Genomic DNA, 27,961 nt, shown 5'->3' on the forward strand with positions numbered 1-27,961 from the left:
GTGGAGATTTTTTCTTTTGGTTACATGACAGATGTAGCATCACAGAATTTCAGGTCTAGTTATAACCTTCTTAATTTTTTTTAACATTTTTTATTGATTTATAATCATTTTACAATGTTGTGTCAAATTCGTGTTCAGCACAATTTTTCAGTATAACCTTCTTAATTTAATAGCTGGGGAGCATGGGACCCCCAGAGCTTAGGGTGACTTTGTCCTGCAGCCACTGTAAGAATGCAAATCTCTAGGGTCCTTGCACTGCTTTGCCTCTCACGGGTCATAACTCAAATGGCCCAGGATTCTTAGGTAACTTAATCCTTTTTTCTCAGTAGGAGATTATAGTGTTCTGAATGAGTTATCATGTCCAAAACCATGTAAGATTCCCTCCACATTGCAGCTTGTTCTGGTTATAATATATAGTCTGAGAATTAAAAATACTCTCCCTGAAATAAAGGAACTCAATATTCTTAAAGTAGCAGAGCAGTGATTGCCTTATTTATTGATATTTCCTATAGTAAAACATCATTGAGATGAAACACTCTCTTTTGGTTCCAAGCTCATTAGAATACAATTTTGAGAAATGATTTTATAATATAAAACATGAACATAAAAAATTGATGAAAAGTTCTTCTTTAAATCACATTTTCATAATTTATGTGGACTTATAAATTAGCTAGTCTATTCCCCCAAAACAAACCCAGACCCAGTGCTATGCTCAGTGTGGAGCAACCTAAAATCCAGTATTTTAACTCAAGAGCACATTCAACTGTCTAAACGTAAGAGGTGGAGGCAGGTAACAAAGGACCAAGGGAACTCAGCTGCCTGATTGTTGAGTCAGTGGTCTTGCTACATACGTGGTGGCCACTTCAGGATCTTTACTAATCTCAGAACTCTTATAGTCACACAAGAAGGTGAATGGACCAGTCTCCATCAAGAACATGGACTTCAGATATGAGGGTGAATTTGGAGGGGGAGGTTTGTGGTTGTTGCTCTGAGGAGCTTTTTGCCTCTGCACTCAGGAAGCCTCAGGCTTATGTTCTCCTAGAGGCAGCGAAGAAGTAAAATCCATTAACAATGTTTATACCTTGAGGAGTCAGTCTCCAGTCATCTAAATTATCACTTCACCTTATTAGAAATGGTACTGCTCTTTTAAAATTCTGACTCTACATGGATCTAGGAGAGGGACTGACCAAGGTCAGGGTGATGACAAGAAGGATTTAAGAGGCTCTGTCCAATTAGGACAACAATAAAAGATGTTGGAGAACAGGAGAACAAGGAAGAGAAATGAAAATACTCTCTGACTAACAAAAAATTATTTTTGAAACAAAGCAAGTAGGTCAGAGTTATGAAAACGGGCACCTAAATAACTTTTCCCTAAGGATCTCAAACCCAAGAAATGGCTGACTGCCTTACCGCAGAGATCCAGTTTGCTGCCTCTCCCTGCCCTGCCCCAGCCTCTCAGACCCACCCAGGCCATGCTCCTTCTCTCTCTCTGCTGGAACAAGACATTCCTGCAGACCAGAGGGGCAGTGTTCTAACTCCACATTTGATAGTCTCTTGTAGCGTCCACATCCACCATCCCTGCCCACTAAGAAATGAATGTCATTGTTTTTCCAGAGGCGTCCATCAAACTTCATTTGTTTCCTTTTTTTAAGATTTCACATATAAGCAATATCATATGGTATTTTTCTTTCTCCTTCTGACTTCTTTCACTTAGAATGACAATCTCCAGGTCTATCCATGTTGCTGTAAATGGCATTATTTTATTCTTTTTTATGGCTGAGTAGTATTCCATTGTATATACATACCACATCTTCTTTATGCAGTCATCTGTCAATGGACATTTAGTTTGTTTCCATGTCTTGGCTACTGTAAATAGTGCTGCTGTGAACACTGGGGTGCATGTGTCCTTTTGAATTATATTTTCTCCAGATATATGCCCAGGAGTAGGATTGCTGGATCATATAGTAAGCTCAAAATCTGTACCTCTTGGGAGTGATGGAAATGTTAGCTATCTTGATTATGGTGGTGGTTTCGTAGGTGCATACACTTATTGTACATCTGAAATATGTGTAGTTTACTGTACAGGAATTACACAACAATAAAGGTGTTAAAAAAAAAAAGTCCAAGTGGAGACTAGAAGCAAAGGAGATACAGGGAGGTTTAAGCAGGAGATCTGACCTAGATGAGGTGGAGCTGGAGCTGGATGGGAGACAGTTTGGTACAGGTTGAAACTCAAGGATGCTGAGATGCCAAAGAAAGGTTACTGTGGGGAAATAATCTATGCGGAGTCACTCTGTAAAGGGTAAAACTCTAGTTAAATGTCACTAGATGTGTCACTGTATGACAATGTTCCATGTTCCTACCTAGGGTAGGATTATACTTCTCAGCCTATTAAATTCAGATGTGGCCATGAGATTTGCTTTGTGCAGTGCAATTTAAGCCACCTGGTTGAGGCCTTAAATGCCAACACAAGCTCTGCCATGTTCTCTTTTCTCTGTACCTCCATATCTGCTAGAGGCTGGCCTCTCTGGGTCTTGGAATGAGGGTATCAATGACATTGAAGCACAGTTCCCAAATAACCCTTAATGAACATGTAGCCAGAAATAAATTTTTGTTATTTTCTGCCACTGAAAATTTGTTGTGTTTTTTTTTTTTTTGATCACAGGATTATCTAGCCACTCTTGAGTGATACAAATGAAGATTACTGGTTGGAAGCCACTAATTAATAGTTATACCTGGTTAGACTTATTTTAATATGACAGGCAAAGTAGGACAATGATGTTGGAAGAGAAAACATCTGCAAAAAATACGACTACAATGTTTATTTAGGATGATCTGTAACAATTTGTAACAAAGAGTGAAATCTGTGGATAAAGTATTACCTTTGCTAATATTATAGCCAGTCAAGTGAAAAATATGTTAATAGGAGACCCAATCTTCATTATTCTCAAGTATCTTACAGCCTAATCAGAATGTTGGAACAAACTCACACACACACACAACATATAACTTTCACCAGATAAAATACATAAAGGGTCCAAATCTTGCCATTGCACGAGTCCAAGGTCTAAGGAGAACAAAGGTACAAGGTTGTTGAATTATATTACTGTGATTGTGTTGTTATTCTAATCATCATCACCATCATCATTATTATTTCACTCTTGCCTCTGTGGTGTTAGATATTAAGAAGACATATAAAGACTAGTTGTTGACTGGAGTTGAAAAAAAATAAGTTCCAATGTTTTTCTTTGGAGTATTTAGTTTCTGAGCCAGGTAACTTTTGAATGGACAATACTTGCAGGAAGAAAGGTAATTTATTATTATTTTAAATAAACAGATGGCTTAGGAATAGGAAAAGTTGTGGTTTATAGTGATGGGACTACAAAATGAGAAAGTTTCCAAAAAAGAAAAGATGCAAGGAACTGTAATCAGGTAGACAGACAAGGCTTGGACTCCATCTATCCCTAGAAGGAAATCAAGACAGAGTCCCAGGAGCCAGCGAGAGCTTGTCTCAGATCATAGAGGCTAACATGGGAAGGCAGGGCCAGGGGAGGGGTGACTGTTAATGATCAATGTCCCATTCTTCTGTCCTGACTTGGTCTATGAATGTGGACATGTCCAGAGAATGATGCAGAGATTTTTCTTCATCCTTTTCCCATTTGCAAACACAGCTTTTCTTGGCTAACACATCAGTAATCCATATTCCACTGCATACTGAATTGGCATTTGACCCAAGCTCCTACCCATATTCGTGACAAGCAACACCAAAGATGGGGCCCTGGGGAACACTAAATGTCCATTTTTCTCAATTGACATTACACCTACTTTTGAATTAAGAAAACTATTAAGAACAAAAACAAGGCCCCTTACTGAAAGTAACACTGAAGGACATTCTCAGGAGGACAAAAGCAAGTGGAAGGGAGACTTGGGTAATATCTGGTCTGTCTCAGGTTATTTTAAAAGTGCCATTCTTGAACATTTCAAATGAAGAGCTGCTTTCTTCCACAAGCTCTTTGAAAACTGTTACTGAATTATATTCAGTCCCTATTAATTTACCAAGCAGCATTTTCACCTTTGTGTTAGTAATATACGCTGAATATACTGAAGAATACACTACTGCATTTGTTTATGTACAACTCCTGCAAAATAAACTTTATAAAACAGAGTACTTTTTAGATTACATATGCTATCTAGTGCTTCAGCCACACAACCATTCTGAAAAGATTTTATCTTTGAAAATTTGAAAACAAGTACATCTAGCCTTTCCTAGCAATGGAAAATTCACTGAACATATAATAAAAAATAAAACAAAATAGTCTGTTATCACTAATGACACATACTCTACTTCATAGCTTTCTTCCAGCATTTCTGAAATTGAATGGGATATAAATATATACAAATAAATAAATGAACAAGTAAATAAATATAATTTAGCAATATAAATAAATAAATAGATAACACAAAAAAGATGCTGTCTGTGTAATATGGGAAAACCAGGATGATAGTTCAGATTTTAAGTGCACACAGGATGTTTGGGGAGGACCAATAAGGGTCAGCTTTACTTATATGCAGAACAGACCACAGCCCTTCAGAGGAGATTCTGGGTATTCAAAAAACCTCCTATTCTCAAAGAATTATCCACTCATTTGATGTTGGTACCTAGGATGACATTGTAAGGAGACTCACTGCGTGGGTTTCAGGCAAGGTTTTTATTTATTTCTTAATGGTTTGCTCAGACTACACTGTCTTTGCAAAGTGAAATTGCACATCATCAAACAATATGCATGTGGTTAAACAATCAAATTGCTTAGGAAGGCTTCTAATGAAAAGGAGCAACCCTTTGCATGGCCCTCATCTCTCAAGTCTCATCCCAAGGAGAATGAAAATTTAACAGTTGCCCTCTTCAGTTCTCTTATTATTATCTTATTAACAAACTGACTTCACCCTTGCCTATTTTGTTGACGTTCACATCATCTCTTCTGTTTCTGCCATCATAGGTGATGCTTCAGCTCAGCCTCTACCACCACCCTTCCGGACGGTTGCACCAGGATTCCTGGCCCACTAGTTAGTTACCTCTACAAGCTCGGAAGGCAGTGGGGTCACTCATGCGTCCCCAGGCCTCCCACTTCTTCCTATTTTTAGCCCCTCTTCTCTTCCTGCCTTCCTTGCCCTGCAGTCATCCCCTATGCAGCTGCGGCCTCCTGTGCACGTTTTCTAAGCTGGGCGCCTCCAGTCAGCACTCCTCCATCCACTCTCCTCTCCCAGAAAGAGACCAAGCTTCTCTCTGCCTCTTGTTCAATCCTGTTGTCTTTATTTCTATGGCCTTTTATTCTGGTCATTGTTTACCACCACTCTAATGGGAGGTAAGCAGGGGAGGAAGGGGGGAAGGGAGAAAGAGAAGATGCATGTATTTTGAATGGGCATTTCAGCCGGAGGTTCTCAAAGCAGGGGATATGCATTTTTCTTATGATGGATCCATGCATTCAATCAGTTTTTTCAAAGAGGTCTCTGATTCCCCAATTTTAAGCTTAAAACTTAGAGTTAAAATGCCTAACATGGCCAGACATTCAAGGAGAGGGAAAAAACACCTAACCATATCATTTTCAAAATATAGGCTTCACATGCCTTACATCATTAATCATACTGGTTTCTTATTCAAAATACAGATTCTTGGCCTTACTGAATTCAATAAACTGGGCCCAGGCCTCTCAAACTGCATGCTTAACAAGCTTGTGATGTAATTTAATATTAATATCAATATACTTTATTTATAAATTAAACTTGTGTCATTTACTATCACATCAGAAACACAGATGATTTATACCATTTATGCACTTGCTATACATAAACATGTAATATGTGTTATTTAAAGACAAAATTACAGATGACAGGCCTCTTACCAAAGTTTGGAATGTAGAATTGAAAGAAAAACATGTACCCTTAGTGCCTTTTAAAATATGCTGTATGACAAACTTTTGACTGATCTCACTGAAATATTTGTAAACTTAAATATTTTCTCAAGCATCATCTATAAAATACAACAATGAGATAGCTGAAACTTGCATTCAGTGATCACACATCATAACTGCTGTTCATTACCAGTGCCTCAGCCTCCTTTCCCTAATTTCTACAAGTTTAAATATCAGAAATTGAGGTGGGGTTTTCATCATTTTTTTTAACAAGAATTTCTTAATGGCTTCATATGATTTTATTTTTCTTCTCTGGGTATTTTCAAATTGATTTTTCAGTGGCAAGATTTTCAGTTGCAGAATTTTTGTCAGGTATAAAAGTCAGGCTCAAAGGTCAGTAATTCTCAGGTACAGTCTGTTTCATTTTCTAAATCATCTTAATGTTCTAAACTGCTCAGTCGTCAAACTGTCCACACAGCTTCCCTTCTGAAATGCAGCTGTTGAACAGAAAGAAAGAACAGTGCCAAATGACAGCATAAAAACTGAGAGGGATGGTTTGTAGGAAACTCTTAATTGGCACTTTATATGACATTTTAAAGGCATTAAGTATTTCAAAGTCATTAAGAATATTGTTATTATTATACAAGTCATTTTAAAAGAATAAATTTACCCACTAGGCTGTTAACTCCTGAGTATGAATTTCCTTTGAACAGTGAATAATCTACAGTGATGTTCTTGTACTCTCATACTATAATTAGAATTAACAACTAAAATTTTTCAAATATTATCTTTAATTAGAACTAATCCAATGTATTTTGTGACGCTGCTCCTTTTTATGGTTGGACATCAGCATTTTCATGAGCATGTGTTTCCTTCTTATCTGCTTTATGGTATTTGACTTATAAACGAAGAAGTAAACAAACTCAGTAATTTCTAGGGTAATCTGTAACCCTGACAAGTATGAAATTTCATTGGTGTTTTCTTTCTTTCAAATCTATTTCCACCGAGGTGTGCATTGTTTCTCTCGTTTTCATTTTGAATATTTCTCTGCTCCAGATTCATCGGCTACTAATTGAGCATTCAACATACCACAGATGTGAGGTGTACAGGAATGCATTCCAGAAAAGATTAAACAGGAGGCTGCCAATTTGCAGTTGGACTTTAACCTGCTTGCTTTGAATAATGCTTGAATATAGATCCTAATTCACAGGCTTGGTGTGAATATTATTAAACCTTCCCTACTACTCCCTTGCACTTTGAATGTTCACTGACCTGTGAAGATAGCCGAGTGGATAAATAAACTGATACTTAGACCTGGCAAACCAGAGGGATATTAGAAAGAGAGCTAATCTTGATTTTCTTTTTTACTTCATGTTGCATGATGTATTGATTTTTTTTAAACTACAAAAATAAAAATGACACACATAAACTGACTTCCAAATCTTCTTTTTAAATGAATTGAAAGTGGTGGCGTCATTAACATGTATCTGAGTCTGCCTGGTTGTACACCCTCAGCTTCACGTTGGCTGGCAGTCGCATGAGTTACAAGCGGCTTTAGCCTCAGAAGGCAATTGTCTATGAAAGGAGAAGGTCCTAAAGGAGAAGGGCCCTAAGGGCTGAGAGGTCAGTTCCTGCCACACCATCCATCTTACTCTGTATATTCTTCTATCTGGAACTTTCTTGAAGTGAGTAGTCAGAAATGTCCAATGTTGTCACAAAGAACAAGGAAGATTAATGCTAAAGATATTGTTTTTGTTTTTGCTTGAGTCAATTAGAGGCCAGAGATGACCTTGTGAAATCAGGTCTTGTAGAGAGGTGAGGACATAATTCAGATATCTGGGTGAGGAGTGAAGGAGGGGTAAAGAAGTGGGAAATAGTAGAGGTGGGTTCATCTGTCAAGAAGCCAAGCAACCATTGCTAGAAGATGAGCTCCTCTGGACCCTTATCAAGAAGTCTCCTCGAATTGTGCAGTCCACAACCTGGACAAACTGAAGCAGGGACCTAGTACCCATAGTTTCTATTATCTGCAACACTGAACACTGAACACACATGATGCTTAATGAATAAACTTAATGAATGCTTCTTGAGTGACATCAAAGAGAAAATGTACACAAAAAGAAGAAATGATTTTTACCAAGAAGCTAGTGATGAAAATGAAAAGAAAATCATGTTTATATTTTGAAGATTATACTAAGAAATAATTCAATTTTATTTTGAGAATTATCCAGAAAGAAACATAATGATAGTAATAATAGCACAGCTTTCTGTTGGCATCAAGTTTGACAGCTCCCGACACCTTTTTTTTTTTCATATTCATTGTCTATTTCTTTATCGAGAAGTGCAGTATAGGACATTTAGGGAAGAACTGTAACCTGAAGAACATTAAAGGTGAGACAAAATGAGAAGGTAGGAAAAGCTCTTAAAATAAGAGTTTTAACAATGTTAACTCATGGTGTTGTGTGGTTAAAAAGAAAGACTAAATTACCACACAGGAATAACCCTGGGATCAGGATGGGTGAGAGAAGCACGGCATATACGACCTCTAAAATCAGCCTGTTTCATCACCATTTCATGTTAGGCTGAAACATCAAACAGCCTTCTATGCTCTCTGATTAAAGCTGGACCAGAGAGCAGAAACTGGGGGAAGAGCTCAGAAAAAAAGAAAGACAAAAAAGCTACAAAGATTAGTCAAGACTAAAGAAACAGGACCTGCTATCAAAGAAAGAAAGTTTCTGTAAATCCTTATTCACTGTTTCAGAATTCATGGTGATTAACATAATGGAACTTATAATTATCTTAGAAATATCCAAAACTTGGCTAGAAGATCTTTGTACCAGCAGAGCTTCATCAAATGCCCTTTGGTTTACCTAGTTCAGCTTCCCTGGGGGAAGAGCGTTCTAACAAAATCTTGTGGTGGTTAATGACTGCGGCGAGGATAGAATAAAAAGGAACATGCCAACTCATCTAGATTAAGTAAGCAACAGAAGAGTTAGTTTAAACAGAGGTTGTCAGAGGGGGGTTTTGGAATCTACTTCTCTGGAGAGTTTTAAAAATAGGCCAGGCTCTCATCTCTGGGATGGCTTCAGCCTGCGGAGGAGCCGGAGGACAGTCACAGGCCTCTCACGTTCCCTCCCACCTCCCCGTGTCTAAAGGCTAAAACAGTATCTGAGGAGGCCTCTGGGCACGGGAAGCCCGCAGTCATCCAGGTTCATTTCTAACTTGAGTTCTTTCTGACCACATGGAATGATAAGTATATAAGTCAGGGTGGGGTCAGAATGTTCCCTCAGCCACACTGTTGGCATTGCTGAGACAGGGCGCTCTGTCTACCGGCACTGTGGGCTGAAAACCACCAAGGATACCAGTTAGTACTGAACGATAGTGCTCTGCTGGATTTTGTTTGTCCCATTTTTGTGTGTGTGTGTGTGTGTGTGTGAAAATATAATAAGTGACACTAACTGGAAAGAAAATTCATTTAAAAATCTGAAAAACATATGGGGAAAGAAAGAACCCTCATATTCTCAAGAGGGGAGTTCTAATGTCAAGCATTTGATTCCAACATTAGACCCTAACATTTAGCATTTGAATTTCTTTGGGTCTGAGGCTTATCCAGGACTGTCATCCGTTGCTAGCAGATGGGGGCGGGGGCAGGTTTCCTCTTAGGAAATAAGCCCCACTCCAGTCCTCTAGAGCTTCTGGGTAATGGCCAGCTTCTCACAAGAGCTGACAAGACAGCAGAGCTGACAGGCACAGGCAGAGCTGGCTTGAAATATCATGCACCCCATCATTTGGTGGGTGGGTGTTGTCGCGAACTGTGCTTCCACTTCAACAAAGAAAGTGGTGAGTTGCCAAAAAACAAGGATGTTCCCGCTTAAGGATGATGCTGAATTCTTTCCAGAGAAGCACTTTTTTTTTTTTTAAAAAAAGATGAATTTTATGCTAAAATATTTTCCAAATTTATTTAAGCACTCTATCCAAAGAAAATAATTAAAGTATTATGCCGAGTAACTAGAATCTTTAGAATGAGAACAACTTTCTCTCAACAAAGATCTATGTTTATTCATCAAGTGGTCTCAGCTGGCCTGTGTGGGGTAGGGTCCGGCCAAGGTTGCAGTGATGCAGGCTGGCCAAAGGAGACACTGGACCTGGCAACCCACAGCCTAGTAATTTACAAACAGGTGGTGAAAATAGAACTCTGTTTTTTTTTTTTTTATTGTTCTTTCCTCATTGCCTCCCTTAATTGCTGCTTTTCTGAAAGGTCGGTTTTGTTTTCTTTAGGAAAAGGAGTCTTTCTTTCCTCTCCCAAATACTAAGTTGATGCCCTTCCCTAGAAGTCTTCCCATTAATTAAGCTGGCCTGAAGGTCATAAGCCATAATCAATATGGAGGCCGGTTGCTGCAAGGTGCTAATTGACATCCCCAAAGAGGAATAGTGTCAACAATCAATAGAGAAGAGCAGAGCGCGGGGAGATTTATGGCTTTGATTTTGAAAAGGTATGGGAATGCCCCGTGATGTTTTCCCCTGTACTCCTTTTGAATGTTAATGTTTTCTTGAAGATGATTTCAGACACACTGCTAGGATACTGCCTCTACTCACTGAAGCAGAATCCTCTGAAGAGTTGCTGAGGCAGAACTGAAGTCATGGCTCGCCTCAGAGAAGCAGCTGTATTGGCCGCTAATGATGCCTCACACAGGAAGACGATGCTCCTTTAACTCGGGGGTTTTGATGGGAAGTTTCTAAGCCTGAAACAACAGCTTTAGATCTGGGGTGTGCCACCAGCTGCTTGCAGCCACCACTGTCTACTGCTTTAACACAGCTTGGTCGGGAAGAATGGAAACTAAAGAGGCTTGTAACTACCTGTAACTGTTCCACCAGGAAATGGATCAAGTGTTTGTTCAACCAGATCCAGGTATTTGACCAAAATCTGTGTCTATGATGAGCTAATTAAATGCTTTTCTCTAACTTTGCAATCTGTGCATGAGCAGTAATCGCATGGATGCCTTTCGGATCCAAGTTCTGAATTTAGATCTAGCTGTCAGATAAAGTCTAATTAAACAGTTGCTGGGTAAAGTTAACGCAAGGGGGTGAAATGTAATGATGCCTTTGTTTTTAAAGCATGCTTAAGTTTATAATGCTACTGATACTGGATAAAGGAATAGTAAACCAAGGCTTTTCTTTGCTAGACTGCAGTAAATTATTCCTCAAAGCTCTTTGCCCATTACAGTATTTTTTGCCGTTCAAACCTTTCAAAATGTATCAGGGATGTTTTAATTTGTTTACAAAGGATCACAAAGCAACAACTCCTAATGATAGGGCTGACTGTCCCTTGCGTCCCTAGGTGATGAGCAGTGAGCAGCCCGGGCCTTTGAAGATAACAGCAGACAAATTTCTTTTTCTTTAGGAAACACACAAGGAAAGAGAAAGAAAACTGGGTAGAACAATAAGCTGTATTGTTTTAAGTAAAAAGTTCCATCTTGCTGGTGGTGCCTTCTGCTACCCCCATGTACTGCCTGGGAACTCACATGGTATTTTTCTAATGTTCTCAGCAAGGCTGCAGCATTGCCCTGCAGTCCCTTTAAAACTCTTTAAGCAGATGCTAGGAGGAAGATGAAGACAGGGAAGAAGTAAAGCTGAGGTTAGGGCTCAGGCTGAAGACAAAGGTCTCCTGCCGACCTAGAGCTGACAAGCACGGTGAACGGGGTACAACAGGGTCCACTCCCAAACCCGAGCAGACGTGTCTGCAGACTGACTTTGCAGGCATGGTCAGAGGAAACAGACCTCCCAGTGCAGCAATGAGGGCTGGCAACAGTTCTAAAACTGCCTGTTGACATTTGTAGCTGGCCACGTTCACTTGTCTTTAAAATCATTGTTTATGGGCTTTCTACTAGCCTTGGGTCTATTTTTTGAGTGTATAAAATAATATTTACTCTTAACCATCCTGTGAATCCTGAAGCAATGGGGCTATTGTATTGGAATGGGAGGACTGTATTTGGAAAAGAAGAAAATACAAGTTGCCATGTATTTATCACAGCCAAAAAAATAGGAGGGGGGTTGGTTAAAATGCATGAAAGTACCTAGAAAGAGCCAGGAAATATTTACCTGAAGTTCTTGGCTGGCCACCAAGAGGGCTATGATTCTTTGAATTTATACGAAATATTTTGTATCTCTGTGTGTATATCCTGGAATACAAGTTATTGTTCACTGGGCTCCTAGACAGAATTTCCACAAGATTCAGAGGAGGGTAACTTTTGCTTAGGTAGTCATTTGATTACTTAGATGATGAGGTAGCTTTGGTGGAGGGCTCACAGTTGTAAGGGGAGATGTAGAATGGGGTTGACAGGGATGTGTACACGTCTGGCGGGATGCAGGGTGGGGTGTAACTCCAGAGACTCCAGCTATACAAACAGCAATGCAGCTGAGGCTTCCTTTAGTTCAAGTCGAGAGGGATTCTTTTCTCCCTCAGTCTCAGGATATGTATCACTTCAATCACGGAAAGCCACTTTAACATTTCAACAGTCAGCTTCATGACTGTTGAAGAATAATGCAGCAGTTTGGGTAAGTTTGCCTCTGCCCGTCACTGCAAACTCAGTCCTGCCTACCTCGCCAATTCCCTTCCTGTTGCAGTCCACAGATCGGTCTCACTCGGCAGCCAGATAAATATAAACAAGGTACACAGGGTGTCTTTGTGGGACAAAGTGTCCTGTAATCATATGTGAGTGAAACTGGACAAGCCCCTGAGTGTTCTTGCTCAATGGACAGACTGTTTTTACATCTACTTTTGAAAACATGTCAAGTCACATAAGCAGGTTTCTGGCTTAGAGGTTTTAAAAATTAGGTACAGCAATTACGTGGTTTAGGAGTACTTAAAACACAGACAGCGCTGCTTCACTGCACCCTACATGCCATTAGCAGCCAAGGGATGAGGACTTCCTACTCACTGCAACGTGCCAGAGAGAAGCCTGTGATCCCACACCCCTTGGGGGATGTTACTCTTTTGAGTTTTATGATTTGGGGCTCCATTCCTTCGTGGGAAATTAGAAATAAACCTCGTTTTGCACAAAGATGAGACAAAGAAAAACACGCACTCATCCTCACCTATTTCTTGAACACTCACTACGTGCCAGTCAGGACGACACATGTACTGCATCAACCCATTGTGGGAGGGAGGGCGCATGCATCGATGACCGCAAAAGCGAGAAGGTGGAATCAAACGCCTGGGTGTGGTTTCGCAAAACAAAGGGGCCAAGTCACACACTGTCTGTGGAGTGTGTACCTACTTTTACTTTAACCTGAGCACCCAACCCTCATAACTCGTGACCCTTCCCTTGCCTTTTGAAAAAGCCTACACTCTATGAAGTATGTATCTCTCTAAATAAATCTACCTTTATTCAAAAAACAAAAACAAAAAAAACCAAAACCAAAAAACAAACAAAAAAGGGGGCCAAGTGCACAGAACAAATCCTGTTGCTGTCATTTGAAAAATAAGAAAAGAAACATGCCATTGCTTGAGGGTATATTTTCTTTCGATAAAATATTTTTCTTATCGTGAAATTGTACAATGAGATGCTAACGAGATGTCTGAAGGACCCAAGCTTGAGAAGGGTACAGGTTGACGTTGATAGTTTCCATGTAAGACAGTTGGATTCAGGATATTGTCAATGACTACCCTTCTCCATGAAAAAAGCAATTCAGGTAAGAAAGGACTTTAAGCAGAAAGGAGAGTGCTTAATTCCAGTGGACCCCACCCACCAGCACTGAGGGCAAGGAAAAATTTAAAAGCCAAACAACCGCTTTTTAAATCATAAGATATGTGACTATTAAAGTGTCACTGTGACTTAGACTATTTGTGATTCTTTGAAACGAGATCTATTTCAAACACAATGGTCTGACATCCCAGTCCGGCTGGATAACATGTGCTCCCAGCCCCCCACCCCTCCATCAGATGGCGTCTCCAAGTTTGAATTCAGTTTCCTGGACTTGAAGGGGAAGGCGACGAACACCGTAGAGACGGGTCCTGTAATAGGTGCTGCTGCAGGATGCAGGGGAGGTACTGCTGAAGACACAGCAGGAAGCCCCCGTGCCCTTGGGGAAGGGAGAGACTGGGCCCCCCAGGACCGAGGAGGAGGGACTGATTCTGTGTGGGCCCCGAAGGCAGAAGAGAAATCCCCAGGTGGGAATAGGGGAGGGAGGAGAGTATCAGGCAGAGAGCGTCATGACTCAAAGCTCGGAGGTGGGAAACCTGGAGGTGTTCAAAGAACAGCAGGTGTCAGGTGGAGCTGCAGAGCAAAGTCTGGACGGTCTGCTCAGGTGTCTGCAGATAAATTGCATGTAAGTTTGTTCTTATCCACTGGTTTTTGTGCTCAAAACCAAATGTGATGTGATGTTTGTTCCTTTTTAAATTTGTTATGAAAATATGTTAATACCTTAGAAAAATCCATTGTCAGAGTATGACCCAACTTGTGGTCCAGGAAACAGGGGTACTGGGTCCATAAGGGGGTTAATGGGTAGGTTAGGGTCTTGGACATCAGAGAACAAAGGCTTTCTGAGGGGAGGAGTGGTACGATCTGAGCTTAGAAAGATGAACCTTGACGCAGTATGAAGGAAGTATGGGGAAAGAAAGAGAGGGCTTCTTTGAAAATTACTTTAAAGTGAGTGGTCAGTGGTTAGGATAACTGGGCTAGGATGCACTGCTCACATGGGGCTTCATAAGTAATTCAGGGTATTTACATTTTGAGAATATCAGAGTCCAAGGAGCTTGGTTTGCTCCAAAAGGGATGTAGTATATGACTTTTGAAAATGGCGTCTTTTAATTAAGGTTTCCTGGGTCCATATTAAAATTAGACTTTATTTCCTGAGCACACACAAATGGACCCGGCAGAGGAAAGACAGGTGTGCTGCATGATGGGGGAAGCCAGGCAGGATTAAAATACTGCCGTGAGTAACTGTGGTCCTTCTTAGACTTAAAATAACTGCCTTTTCTTATTATTAACACTTCTGATGGTTGTGTCAAAATCTTTTGAGATAATTTACCTGCCTAGATTCCACTATTCATCTAAAAGAGACATTTCATTATTTATTTAAAAGCAATCATAAACATTTTCTGAGAATCATTTCTACCAAAAAGGAACGTGTTCATCTAAGAGAGACATTTTAAAAAATCTAGATGTCTTTGAATAGTTTTGTACTTGGGTAGCCAAGTGGTAACATTTCTTTCTTTCTCTGCATCTTATTATATAGATGCTTCCTTTAACTTAAACATGCTGTTGAGCTTTCCAAATCTGTAAATTATTGATTAGCTGACTGCGGTTTAAAATCATGCAGGCTCTTCTAGCGATATCAATCAGTCCTAGGCAACATTGTGAAATAGTTAGCATTTCTTTCTAGATCTCTGGATCTCCATCTCCCTTTATAACCATCTCCTGCTCTTCTCTCCTCTGCACCCCTCCCTCCGCCGGACTCTTCTGCTGGGCCATCTGTTCACGCATCCCATGTCTGCTTCCCACAAGACCTCTCCTGCAGCCCCTCACACCCAGCAAGATCTTCCCCCAATTTCCTTGCTATCTACTGTTTTTCTTCCTCCTTCAAATAGGATCAGTACTCAAAGACAAATCCCTACCAACGTGTTAATGCGTCACTTTCCTCGGTAAAATACTGCAGTTTAATAGAGGCCTTTGATGACTGGACTCAATGACGTCATTTTAATAGGAACTTGGGTACCACATGCTGGGACAGGAGAGGCTTACAGTTGATACAGATCTGTAGAGTTCTCAAAATGCTTTCATCTCCATTTCTTATCAATTTGGTACATCTAAAAGGGGTTGGTGATGAAAGGGTGGGAAGATAGGAATATGTATTTATATTCTGGCAGGCTTCTCAAGACCCGTGATCAGGCTGCAAAGAGGGTTAACCATACCCTTGCATCTGCCTTTTAATCAGCATAGGGTGGTAAAATTGCAAATTAAAACTGAGTCTTAAATCATTCTAATATTTGGCTTCCCTGTGAAGAAACCAGACCTCAGATTCACTTACAGGGAGTTGTGGCTGATAATCTGAATCGGGATGACTAGGTTATTTAGAATGGTTGTCCATCACGACAGCCCCCACATGAATGGAGTCCCAGTTCTAAAACCTGAGTTATGGGATAAGCCTGGGAAATAAGAGATGTTGAGCTAGGAGAAAAGGATTTGGTAGAACAAGGATGCAGAAGACTGGTCCAGGGTGTCATGATGGCATTCATCAAGTGGAGACCAGGGCTGGGAAGGGAGGGACTGAACAGGTATTGCTATACTAGATAGCCAGCTTATGGCTAGAGAGTTATTATCATGGGCTCAAAAGGTTCTGTGTCTAGTTCTTCACCGTTTTCATTGAGTCTCACAGATCCAGAAATCTTTATGTTGTAAATTTACACAGTTAATGGTCCTCATTTTTCTTATATTTCCTTTTTGGATTATGTAGTCTTTTCATAAAGAATATTTCCTGAAAATGTATACTTGTCTCAGCTGTGTTGAGAACAGACAGAGAAAAGGACTCTGGCTTCAGTTGGGCTGGAGGAAAAGTGGACATAGAAAGGGATTCAAGGAAGCCAGTGGGGAAGGCAGGGGTCAAAGTGACAGGTCCTGAGCAGGACATAAAAAGACAAGAGGGAACATGACAGGTACTGCTTAGACAACTATTCCTCTATCACCACCTGGCTTTTTTTTGACCCAGCACCTGGAAAATTTTATATTTGCTATATTTAAGTTCAGTTTGAGTATGTGAATGTCCCTAGTTAGAAGCACTAGGGAGAGCTGCCTTGGAAGATCTGGCCACCCTTTCCTCCCCCCTCTCCAGTTACCTCTCAGACGGGGAGGGTGCTTAACAACAAGCAAATTAAAACCAAACCCAATCCATGAATATTCTCTGTGTTACTAAGGATGCTTTTAAAAAACAGAGTCAAATTTTATCCCAATCTTAAATTGAAATAAAAAAAATCATTAAATCTATCGCCACTATTCTAGCCTTTAAAAAGTCCAGAGTCATGGAGCTGCAAACTATTCTTTTCCGCAAACTAGTAACTCATTCCTCCCAGATACTGGTTGTAAATTCCTTTAAAAATTGTTTTTTAACTTTGACTTTGTAAATTTTGAAGTGTCAACATACACGCAAAACTGTTAATATGATCACTAATGCTATACTTCAAGGTAATGATTATAAGCTAACTTAAGAAATACTGTGTTAATCCTTTCGGTCAATAATTTCTATTTTTCTTTGGTTGCTTATTTTCATTGAGCATAATTTCTTTTGAAGCCATGTTAATTTCCATAGATGACTATGTAATTTTTCTTACAGATTCAGAAATATGTCATATGATTTTTCTATACAGTAATATAGATACTTCTCTTTATAAAACATAATTTAAATAGATTTAGTTCAATATATGAAGGTGTTCATGGCCTTTGTGTACAGTTCAATTTGCCTTTAAAGACAAACAGTAAGTATCCATATACCTTAATTTTTCTACTAGCAAAATATAACATCTTTTTCCTTCTCTTCCTCTCACCAAATGGTCTTAAACAAACAGTAGAAAGCTGCTGTAAGGCTTTTAAAAATGCAATCAATTTCTCTTCCCTGGCTCAGTTCTCTAGGTCCTTCCCAGGGTCAAGTATTGAACCAGGTTTTTGTTTTTTGAAGAAAAAAGGCAGCAGGAGTCTGATGGTTTGGGAGTCTGAGACATCCTTTTCCCACGGTCCAGGCTAGAGAGAGCAAAGGAGAGGCATCATAGCTCCCGTAGTCCTGCCTTCAGTGAAGTAACACTTTGTTTTGTTTGTTTTTCATCTTCATATACTTTTCAAAGGCTTTTCACAGACATTCATCTTCATGACAGCACCATGAGATACACAACTATTTCTATGTCCTTCATTACAGCTTAGTGACCTCTTCAAGGTCCCACACTCATTGGAGACCAGAGGCTGGACATTTCAGCCTCAGTTTCCTCTCCTTGGGCTAGAGTTCCCTGCTTTCATGAAGCTTGCAGTAGAGTGGCTCATTTCTGTTGTGTTTAGCCACTGCCCTGGCACACAGCAAGTGTCCGTTCAATGGTATTATTGTAAGAATGATGTGAGAGTACTATTATTGGAGGGAATCTAGAAGAGACTTGGCAGGGAGGCTGGGTTTGGATGTCAAGCTGGCAGCACACCCTGAGGTCAGCATTACTTTGCACATTTCTCATCTCCTGTCCTCTGGTTGCCTTCCCTGCCCAGTCCTCCTGGCCCCAGGTGGCTGCTCTGAGGACAGCCTGGTAATTTCATGCAAGAGTAACATATCTTTCCCCATAATTATACAGAATTAAATATCCCTGGTGAAAAAGTTTAGCGAGTCCTTCTTTTCTCTGAAAAATATGAAGATCAGCCTAGAAATAATGTTGTTCTTTGGTGTTTATTCCCTTTCCTTCCCTTTCTTTCTTCCTGCAGCCTCTCCAGGGTGCAACCACCATGATCTCAGCAGACTGATGATGGAAGAGAAGGAACCTGGGAGATCCTGTGCTCCAGTTTCCCTGGACGATGGAGGGAGGACAGCCTGTCCCTTCACCTCTGGTGCCCCTTGGGAACGTGTCGTCAGATTCTAGCATGTCTCTGGAGCAGAAAACCACGTTTGTTTTTGTGATTTTGTTGTTTATTTTCTTGGGCATCCTCATCGTGAGGTGCTTCCGGATTCTTCTGGACCCGTATCGGAGCATGCCGACTTCGACCTGGGCCGACGGACTTGAAGGCCTGGAGAAAGGGCAGTTTGACCATGCCCTTGCCTAGCGGGACAGGAGCAGGTGCTGCTTCTGAGGAGGAGAAGTGATTCATGTCTTCACGAGGGATTCTCTTCCATCAACATTCTCAGCAACTCAAGTTTTAACCATATCTGGTTCTAGGACCACAATCCATTTATTTGGTAGACATTTAAGGATATTGGAAATGGAGATTTCTATTACTAACTGAAATAGGAAAGTTTGAATTTCTATATTTACTCAATGAATGAATGTTGTTGAAAGCATGTGATGGTGAAACCAAGAGCATCAATAGTGACTTTGCCTAAAATGAAGCACTGTCAGACCTGACCAGAGTATAAGGATCAGAAAGGATTTGATCTGAATCTGATGACAGGACCAAGAAGAGGCTTCCTCACTCTAATTCTGTCACCCAGTTTTGTTCTATTTTCATGGCAATCTGGGTGCTGGGCAGAGAATGAGGAAGATTGTGCTGAGTGGCCTCAGCACAGGTACTTGTCTTCTCCTACAGCAGAGAGCACTGGGAGGCAATGGGAGGGCTTCAAAGAGGGGGTTCTATCCCTGGAAAGTATGAGTGAGGATGATATCACTTTATTTTTCAAATAAAACTGATTTCAAAAGCTTACAAAGGTTTTAAAACTATTTACCAGGCCAAGTGCATTCTAGGTATTCATATTAGTAACATGTGTAGAGGTAGCTATGCATAATGTTGAATTTACTGTCTTTGCACAATTGATTGAAATAATAGGTTGCAAATGCTGCTTCAAGTTGTTTTGTTCCAAATAAAAAGTTAATTGTTTAGAGAGGACTTTTACAGTCTTCAGAGGAATGTGTGTATATGGCTGAATACAGAAACTAAATAAAACTGTTCAAGATACAGAAGTGTCTCCTCTCTTATTCCAGCACTCTGGAGGCAGTGTGTTGTACCTCTGTTCCGAGAAGGAGAAAAAGAGCAAAGACCATGAAAAGTCATCTAATTCATTCCTCTCCCCTTTCAGGAAGGGCTCCCACAAATTGTCCTGACCCATGAGACCTATTTTGAGCACTGTTTTAAGTCCACCAAAAGAAGAGATGTGAAAACCTCTTATTCCAACTTCTGTATTAATAGGAACAAACTTGCACCTAAACTAAACTCCTCAAGTTGTATTTATAGTCTGTATCATCTAATTTTCTCCTCAGTTAGCCATCATTTTTTAAATTGAAAAGAAGTTTAAAAAGCCAATTGTGCCTAAAAAGGCAGCCCTTAGTAAAACTGCTAACTTATCTCTTATTTAAAACATTTTTGGAGGTCCTTCTGTCCAGATTTCCTTCCTCTCCATGTTTCCTCTTGAAAAATAACAGCTTTATTGAAATATAATTCACATACCATAAAATTATCCTTTCAAAGTACACAAATCACTGCTTTTAGTAATTCACAAAACTGTGTGACCATCATCACTAATTCTAGAATTCCATACCCACCAGCAGTCACTTCCCATCCCTCATCCTCTCAGCCCCTGGTAATCTCTAATCCACTTTCTGTCTCTGTGGATTTGCCGACTCTGGATATTTCAAATTAATGGAATCAAAGAACACGTGGCCTTTTGTGTCTTGCTTCTTTCACTTAGCATGTTTTCAAGATAGGTTCAACCATGTTGTAGCATAAGTACTTCATTTCTTTGTATGGCCAAGTAATAGTCCATTGTTTGGCTGTACCATATTTTGTTTATCCAACATCTACCATGGTTATCCATTGGCTAGTCTGAAGAACGCTGCTATGAACACACTTGTACAAGAGTTCGTACAGTTATGTGTTTTCAATTCTCTTGAATAAATTTCTATGAGTGGATTTGCTGGGCCATATGCTAACTCTATGTTTAACTTTTTGAAGAACTGTGAGACTGTTTCCCAAAGCAGCTGCATTATTTTACATTCCACTGGCAATGTATAAAAGTTTTGATTCTTTTCTTAACTCTCCCCATCTACTCACATTTCTTCTTTAGCTATAGAATTTATAACTGAATACATCACTTCAAGGATGAGCCAGATTATAAAGAGAGAACCATCTCCTGGTTTCTTCACGCTACAAGATAATTGATACCTTCGAAGATTCTTTGCTTCTAGATCTAAAGCAGAACACTGATGCTGATTGGTGACCATCCTTCGGTCTATTAAGTCTCCTGTGTATTTTTTTCTGCCTTATTATTCCATCTTTCTTTAACCCATAATTATAAAGTTTTCCTTTTTCTTCAAATGTAATGTAATGAATGTCCTTATTTAATTTTTGTCTTATTTTATTGGGAGTCTATTCAACCCATTCAAGTATTTATTGAGCACCTGCTTTGAGCCTGGCATTTCTAGCACTGGAGAGATTTTCTTAAAAAAGTATAGGGCTAGATCTTTCTCTTGAATAACTTTCTACCTCATTGGAGAGCTGAGAAATAAAGAAGGCATGTGTCTGAATCATTGCCCAAATGACTATGGTTCCCACACCATCAGAACCATCAGGCATCTTAAAAAATATATACACCCCCCCAAACACTAATTTTCATTATAAAAGTTGTACATGATCATGGTAAAAATGTATAAACAATATGGAAAAGCATAAAGGAAATAGCAATAGTCACTATTTTGCCTTCTGAGGTCACTGTGTCTCCTCAGTTTCTGCTTGGGGAGCTGGTGGAAAATTTAGATTCCTACAGCCTTCCATCCTGACATTAATTCTGGAGAGGTGGGTCAATGCACAAATGCTTCAGGAGATACAATACGAGAGATGGGTGGCCAAGAAAGTCAAGGAAATGACCCAGAAAACAATGGCTTAGGTGGTGATAGCACATGTTTAAGTGCTTGGTATAAAGCTGTATGCAATATAAGTTATTATTATGAAATAAATTACATCTGGACCTAAGAGGATGGAACTGTTTTAGATATGTGCAAAGGAGCAAAGGAGAGGGAAACCCGTAGAACAGGAAAAGGAGGTGTGGGTGTGAGGCTTAGAGGCAGGAGGGCAGCCTGGCTGGGAAGATAGTTGGATGGGCAGCTGGAACTTCCACAGGAAGAATAAACGTAGAGCTGAACATCAGAAGGTCCCAGAAGGGAAAATAAAGTGTGGGAGTCACTGGGGGTTCTTGAGAAAGAAAATGACATGAAGAGTGGTTGTCAATTCCAGGTTCGGCACTCTTCCTTGGGGCCACTCTGGGATCTACTTCTGTAATGAGAACAGACGGAAATAGTCACTGCCACCCTCCCCCTAACCGGGGCCTTTAAGCACAGAACTGCCAGTAAGCGCCACGGGGCCTCCCAAGGCCTGCTCTTCTTTCTTTATCCCCCACTCTATTTTTGTCTTCCCTTCTCAGATTACTGCTCCGTCTTCAACCACCTTCTCTCTGGGTCTCCCCTGTTCTAATCCTCCCTTGTCCAGAGCAAGAGTACCATAACAAGTGATAAAAAGCTTTGGGCTATTCAGAGTAAACTGATCCCTCCTGTGAGAAGTGCTAACTCTCTGTTTTAAGTACTCACAGCTCCTTGGGGTAAACAGCATATTCTGTAAAGGTCACATAAGCCTCCTCTTTCCCTGCCTTCTGGCTACAGGAGTTACAGTGCAGCATTTTGTCTACCTTACAAGATATTTATAATGAGTGCAGCTGCCCTCTATCATGTATATCTGCATCCCAGGATGACAAAAATTACTTTTCCAAGGTCACTCTAGAATAGAGCTTCCCTTTTGAATCAGGAAAATGTGGCGAACTCATTCCCAGTCTGAGTCCTGACTGGTTTATGCCCCCAAGAGACCCCAAGTTCTAGATCAACACTGCTCCTTCCAAGAGACCTCTTTTTAAAAATATCTTAAACACTGTACATGAGTCCAATATGGGGTTTGAAAGAGATTACCTTGACTCCTGCTGTTAAACTAATGAGCATTCCAAGCCAGATCGTTCTTTTACTATTTCTAAGGGTTAAAGCTGAAACAAAATAAGCAACAGTTTTGGGAGACAGAAATCTGAGTAGATCCTTACATATACAGGAAAAATATGTATTCAAGTTCCTTTTTTTAATTGGATTCATTGCATAGTGTTTTACTGAAACACTGAAGCTTTTATATTGTAAGTATGTTGATAAATTTGGTGTGATGAGAAATTTTGCTTGCCCACCATAAATCATTTTAAAAAGCCTGGTAGTTTCATGATGTCAACTTTCAGAATTGACATGTAAAACATATGGGAACATAATTATTTTCAAAAAATATTTAAGCTCCAAATCATTGAATAAATTCTGAGATGGGATTTGTGAGATCTGATATGTATGTCTACTGAGAGCAATTATGCAGAGGGGTGTCTCAATTATTGATTAATCACAAAGTTGTAGAGCCAAGATCTCCAGAAAAAAACAAAACATGCTCAAATCACTATATGCATATATGCAATCTGGACTCAAACTGGCCCATGCCAGAAGAGGTCAGTTATTTGCTTGTTTTGAGATGCAAAAGAAGGACCCTCTAAACTTTGTATTTCCTGTTTCTTAAAAGAATAAATGAATTATATCCAGATAGGTGTCTACCTCTTCAGAAATACGGCCTCCCCATCCGGTAGCTTGCTCTGGCCTGATGAGTCAGTGCCCAACACTTCGGCCAGTCTGGGGCCCTTACCAAGGTCATTTTTTAGAATAGGCTTCCCTGCTGAATTTAGAAGAGAGTGGAAATTTTGTTTCCAGTTTCACAAAGCACCACGAGATAGTCTTGTATCACTCCATCGCGTAAGACTTTCCAGGTATCCTCACTAATGTGTCTATGCTTTAGGGTAAGAAAGATTCCCTTAAACTGTCTTTCAAAGGGGATTTCCACCCTTATTTTCTTCTAAGCCCTATTACATCCTTAGAGCTCCAAATTTTTGCCAGCTTTTAAGAAGGTGGCTCTTCCTGAATTCTTTGGAGCTTGAAAAGCTGAAAAGAAACACTGCTATCTTCTATCTCAACCCCCTCAATTTTCATATAAAGAAACAGTAGAAGCAAAGAGATCAAACGGTCATTCTCCACCCACTGGTCACAGTTGTGTCGTTTTACATATGTGGTGTGTGTGCAGATGAATTCAAGCAGAATGAGCAGTCAATAAATCTATGAAGTGAAAAATGTCCTTTTGTTAATTAACATGACAATTATCTTTAAATAATCTCTCTTTTTTTGGAGGAGGAAGGAATAAATGAGTTTAGCTTCTTAGGAAAAAAAAAAAAAACCCTATGGACAATATATTTTCTTCTGGGATATTCCGAAGCTTCAGCTTAGGTGTCTGGACAACCAGAAATATTTTCAGGTAGATTATAAAGGATTCTTTAGCAAAGATTCTATTTCTCAAAACACAGGATAATCAATCTAGGATAATGCTTCAAAGTTTCTTTATTTCCAAACAGACCTCTGAGCTGTTTCTCTTAGCTGAAGAGGCCCGCCAAGGGAGATTACAACATAAAGTTCATAAAGGCTTTGGATACAGCCTTATCTCTGGTTTATCAAAGTGATGTCTGGATCCTCTTAGGACATAGACAGAGCTTCAGAAGTTATACAAGTATTTCAAGTTTGAAAGTACCCTTTATCCTTTTCTGCCATGCATTTTTTCCTAGTTACCTCACTTCTATCTTTCACTCGACTTTCTGATTAAGTGGAGAGAGCTGGAAGAGGCTCACTGTAACATTAAACTCAGTATCCGTCTGCTATATGAATATTCCCTCAGCAACATCTTAAGGAGTCCAACCCATTTTGAGCTTGTTCTGTTTTTTATAAAATATTTTCTTACCTACTCTTAATTTGTATTTTGGTAATTTTCACCCATTGAACACTGTTTTTCTTTTTCTTCCTTTTTTTTTGTTTTTTTCTTCTGCAGTGACAGATTTCTAATATTCTTTAACATGATAACCCTCAAGATGTAGCTATTATATACAGAAAACCCTAAAGTCTCCACACAAAAACTACTAGACCTAATAAAAGAATTCAGCAAGGTAGCAGGATATAAGATTAACTAACAGAAATCAGTGGCATTTCCCTACACTAACAATGAAATATCAGAAAAGAAAAGAAACAATTGCTTTTAAAATTGCATCCAAAAAAATAAAATTCTTGGGAATAAATCTGACCAAGGAAGTGAAAGACTTATATGAGGAGAAATGCGAAACATTCACTAACAAAATTAAAGAAATGGAAAAATATCCCATGTTCTTGGATTGGAAAAATTAATATTATTAAAATGGCCATACTATCCAAAGCAACCTACAGATTCAATGCAATCCCTATCAAATTACCCAGGACATTTTTCACAGAACTAGAATAAACAATCCTAAAATGTATATTGGATCACAAAAGACTCAGAACTGCCAAAGCAATACTGAAGAAAAAGAATGAAGCTGGAGGAATAATCTTCCCAGACTTCATACAATACTACAGAGCTTCAGTCATCAAAACAGCATGGTATTGGTACAAAAACAGACATATGGATCAATGGAACAGAACAGATAGCCCAGAAATAAATCCAGAAACTTTTGGTCAATTAGTCTTTGGCAAAGGAGGCAAGAACATACAATGGAGTAAAGACAGTGTCTTCAGCAAACGGTGTTGGGAAAACTGGACAGCTGCATGTAAATCAATGAAGTTAGAACACTCCCTCACACCATACACAAAAATAAACTCAAAATGGCTTAAAGACTTAAACCTAAGACAAGACACTATAAACCTCTTAGAAGGAAACATAGGCAAAGCATTATCTGGCATAAATCTTAGCAATGTTCTCCTAGGGCAGTCTACCTAAGCAATAGAAATAAAAGCAAAAATAAACACATGTGGCCTAATTAAATTTATAAGCTTTCGCACAGCAAAGGAAACCATAAGCAAAACAAAAAGACAACCTACAGAATGGGAGTAAATATTTGCAAAAGATGAGACTGACAAGGGCTTAATCTCCAGAATATATAAACAGCTCATACAAACTTAATAAGAAAAAAACAAACAACCCAATCCAAAGATGGGCAGAAGACCTAAACAAGCAATTCTCCAGTGAAGACATACAAATGGCCAACAGGCACAAGAAATAATGCTCAATGTCGCTAATTATCAGACAAATGCAAATCAAAACTACAATGAGGTATCACCTCATACCAGTCAGAATGGCCATCATTCAGAAGTCCACAAATGATAAAAGGGAACTCTCCTACACTGTTGGTGGGAATGTAGTTTAGTGTAGCTGTTGTGGAAAACGGTATAGAGATTCCTCAAAACACTAAAAATAGACTTACCATATGATCCAGCAATCCCACTTCTGGGCACATATCTAGAGGGAACCTTAATTCAAAAAGACACATGCACCCCCAATGTTCATAGAAGCACTATACACAATAGCCAAGACATAGAAGCAACCTGTATGTCCATCAACAGATGACTAGATAAAGAAGTTGTAGTATACTTATACAATGGAATACTACTCAGCCTTAAAAAAAGAATAAAATAATGCCATTTGCAGCAACATGGATGGACCTGGAGAATGTCATTCCAAGAGAAGTAAGCCAAAAAAAGAAAGAAAAATACTGTATGATATCACTTGTATGTGGAATCTAAAAAAAAAAAGACAAGTGAACGAACTTATTTACAATACAGAAACAGACTCACAGACATAGAAAACAAACTTACGGTTACCAGGGAGGGAAGAGGGTGGGAAGCGATAAACTGGGAGTAAGATTTACAGATACTAATATATATAAAATAGATAAACAACAAGTTTATACTGTATAAAACAGCAAACTATATTCATTATCTTATAGTAACTTATGGTGAAAAGGAATATGAGAACAAATATACGTACGCTCCTATAGACTTAAGTATTGTGCTGCACACCAGAAATTGACACAACATTGTAAACTGGCTATACTTCAATTTAAAAAAAAAAAAGATGTAGCTGTTTTTGAAAGGCACTTCTCCATGGACCCCTCTGTCTGCATGTCTTGTCAGCAAGGTTACTGACAGTGGTTTGTTCTTTTCAAAGATGTTTAGAGATCATATCTCCCTTTCCGTAATAAGATGGTTGGGAAGATTTGTTTGTAGTCTATTATAAAAAATTGGGATTTCCTAAGCTCAGGGTTCGTCTCCTATAATGCAACCCACTGTGTGCACAAGCATTAGCTGGTCCTATTTGCACCACCCTGTGAGAACTGGGCCTACGTTTCGAAACTGGTACAGGGAAGTGCTGATGCTTGTGTACCATGAGTGCTGTGACTAATGAACTGTCCTCTGTCTCTGCGCCTTGGGTCTTCCACCACCATCCACAAAACTGTCAGCTTAACATGTCATCTTGCAAGGACAGTAAAATCTCACAGTTTTTGACAGTTATCATTATTCCCCCAGGACAAAAAAAAATTCTAGTTCCTTCAGCCATGTTTCATAATGTCATATGTTTGGAATCATCTTTTGTTCTTATCAAACATTCTGGGCATTCCTCAGTTTAACTATGTCCCTGCTGCATAGAAAGGAAAATAATAATCCACATGTGGCTGAGTAGAACCAAAGTATCATTTATTTGGTTCTGAAAAGCACATGTTGTAAGGCAGAAAGAAGAAATGATCTTTTACAGCCACATTACTGTTGACTAATACCAAATTCACGGTCAGCCTAAACAATCGGCATTTTTATCTGTGCCAAGGGAGAAATTTACATATACCATGTACGTCAAATGGGATGTCAAACAAATTCCCATCCTATTCTCCTACGGTTTTAAAAATTTGCACCCAAGTTTAAGAATTTAAAATTTTCCTTTTTTGATTTCATTGTATTCCATTTGGTCCCCCGTTGTAGGCTTTTTAGAACCCGATTCCCTCATTATCACATTCACTGCACGCACCCCTTTTGTGTCATCCAGAGGTTGGCTCAGCAAGCCTTCTATATATTTATCCATATTAATGGTAAAACTTTGAACACATCAGAGCCAAGCAGAAAGCCCCGGGCCATGCCACAGAGAATCTCAATGTATTTAGATCAGTTGGCAGAAGTCATTGTAAGCAAATGCTCCTCACAGGAAGCTCCATGGAGACACTCCATGGAGATGGTTAACAGAGGGGAAACCTATGAAGCATGAAGGCTCATTTAAGTCTATAGTAAAGCTTCAGAAGATAGGAAGCCACCAAAGTGTTATTTGAGCAAGTTTCAGAGCTCAGCTGAAATCCAAACTGGCAAGTAGGAGTCACACAAATGGCAACAAAGGACTCTAGCCACATTTGCTAGAGCTTAAAACTCAGAGGCAGTGAACAGACTTATGGCTACACCCACCTCTCTGTCCAGCACTGTAACTCTGGTTACA

The 27,961-nt window shown here is 39.5% G+C and overlaps 1 protein-coding gene across 3 annotated transcripts; it reads left to right on the forward strand.

Moving 5' to 3' along the window:
* The first annotated feature begins 8,820 nt into the window (after positions 1 to 8,820).
* On the forward strand, positions 8,821 to 19,542 carry CTXN3 (cortexin 3). Of its 3 annotated transcripts, XR_010379798.1 has the most exons (3): positions 8,821 to 9,746; positions 10,463 to 10,815; positions 18,356 to 18,450. XR_010379798.1 is itself a non-coding variant. In XM_031448942.2 (2 exons), the coding sequence occupies exon 2, from the start codon at positions 18,446 to 18,448 to the stop codon at positions 18,689 to 18,691; it is 246 nt and encodes an 81-aa protein (XP_031304802.1). In that variant the 5' UTR covers positions 10,250 to 10,399; positions 18,356 to 18,445; the 3' UTR covers positions 18,692 to 19,542. The 3 variants fall into 3 exon arrangements, 2 of the variants coding, with proteins under 2 accessions (XP_031304802.1, XP_031304800.1); XM_031448942.2 differs by lacking the exons at positions 8,821 to 9,746; positions 10,463 to 10,815 and adding an exon at positions 10,250 to 10,399 and having other exon boundaries at positions 18,356 to 19,542; XM_031448940.2 differs by lacking the exon at positions 8,821 to 9,746 and having other exon boundaries at positions 10,410 to 10,815; positions 18,356 to 19,542.
* Positions 19,543 to 27,961: the final 8,419 nt, after the last annotated feature.

Source organism: Camelus dromedarius, chromosome 3, assembly GCF_036321535.1.
Source record: "Camelus dromedarius isolate mCamDro1 chromosome 3, mCamDro1.pat, whole genome shotgun sequence".
Lineage (NCBI taxonomy): Eukaryota > Metazoa > Chordata > Mammalia > Artiodactyla > Camelidae > Camelus > Camelus dromedarius.

Bases quoted from the DNA above. Each gene is read 5' to 3' on its own strand.
- CTXN3 (XM_031448942.2), top strand. From the start codon at position 18,446: ATGGAGGGAGGACAGCCTGTCCCTTCACCTCTGGTGCCCCTTGGGAAC.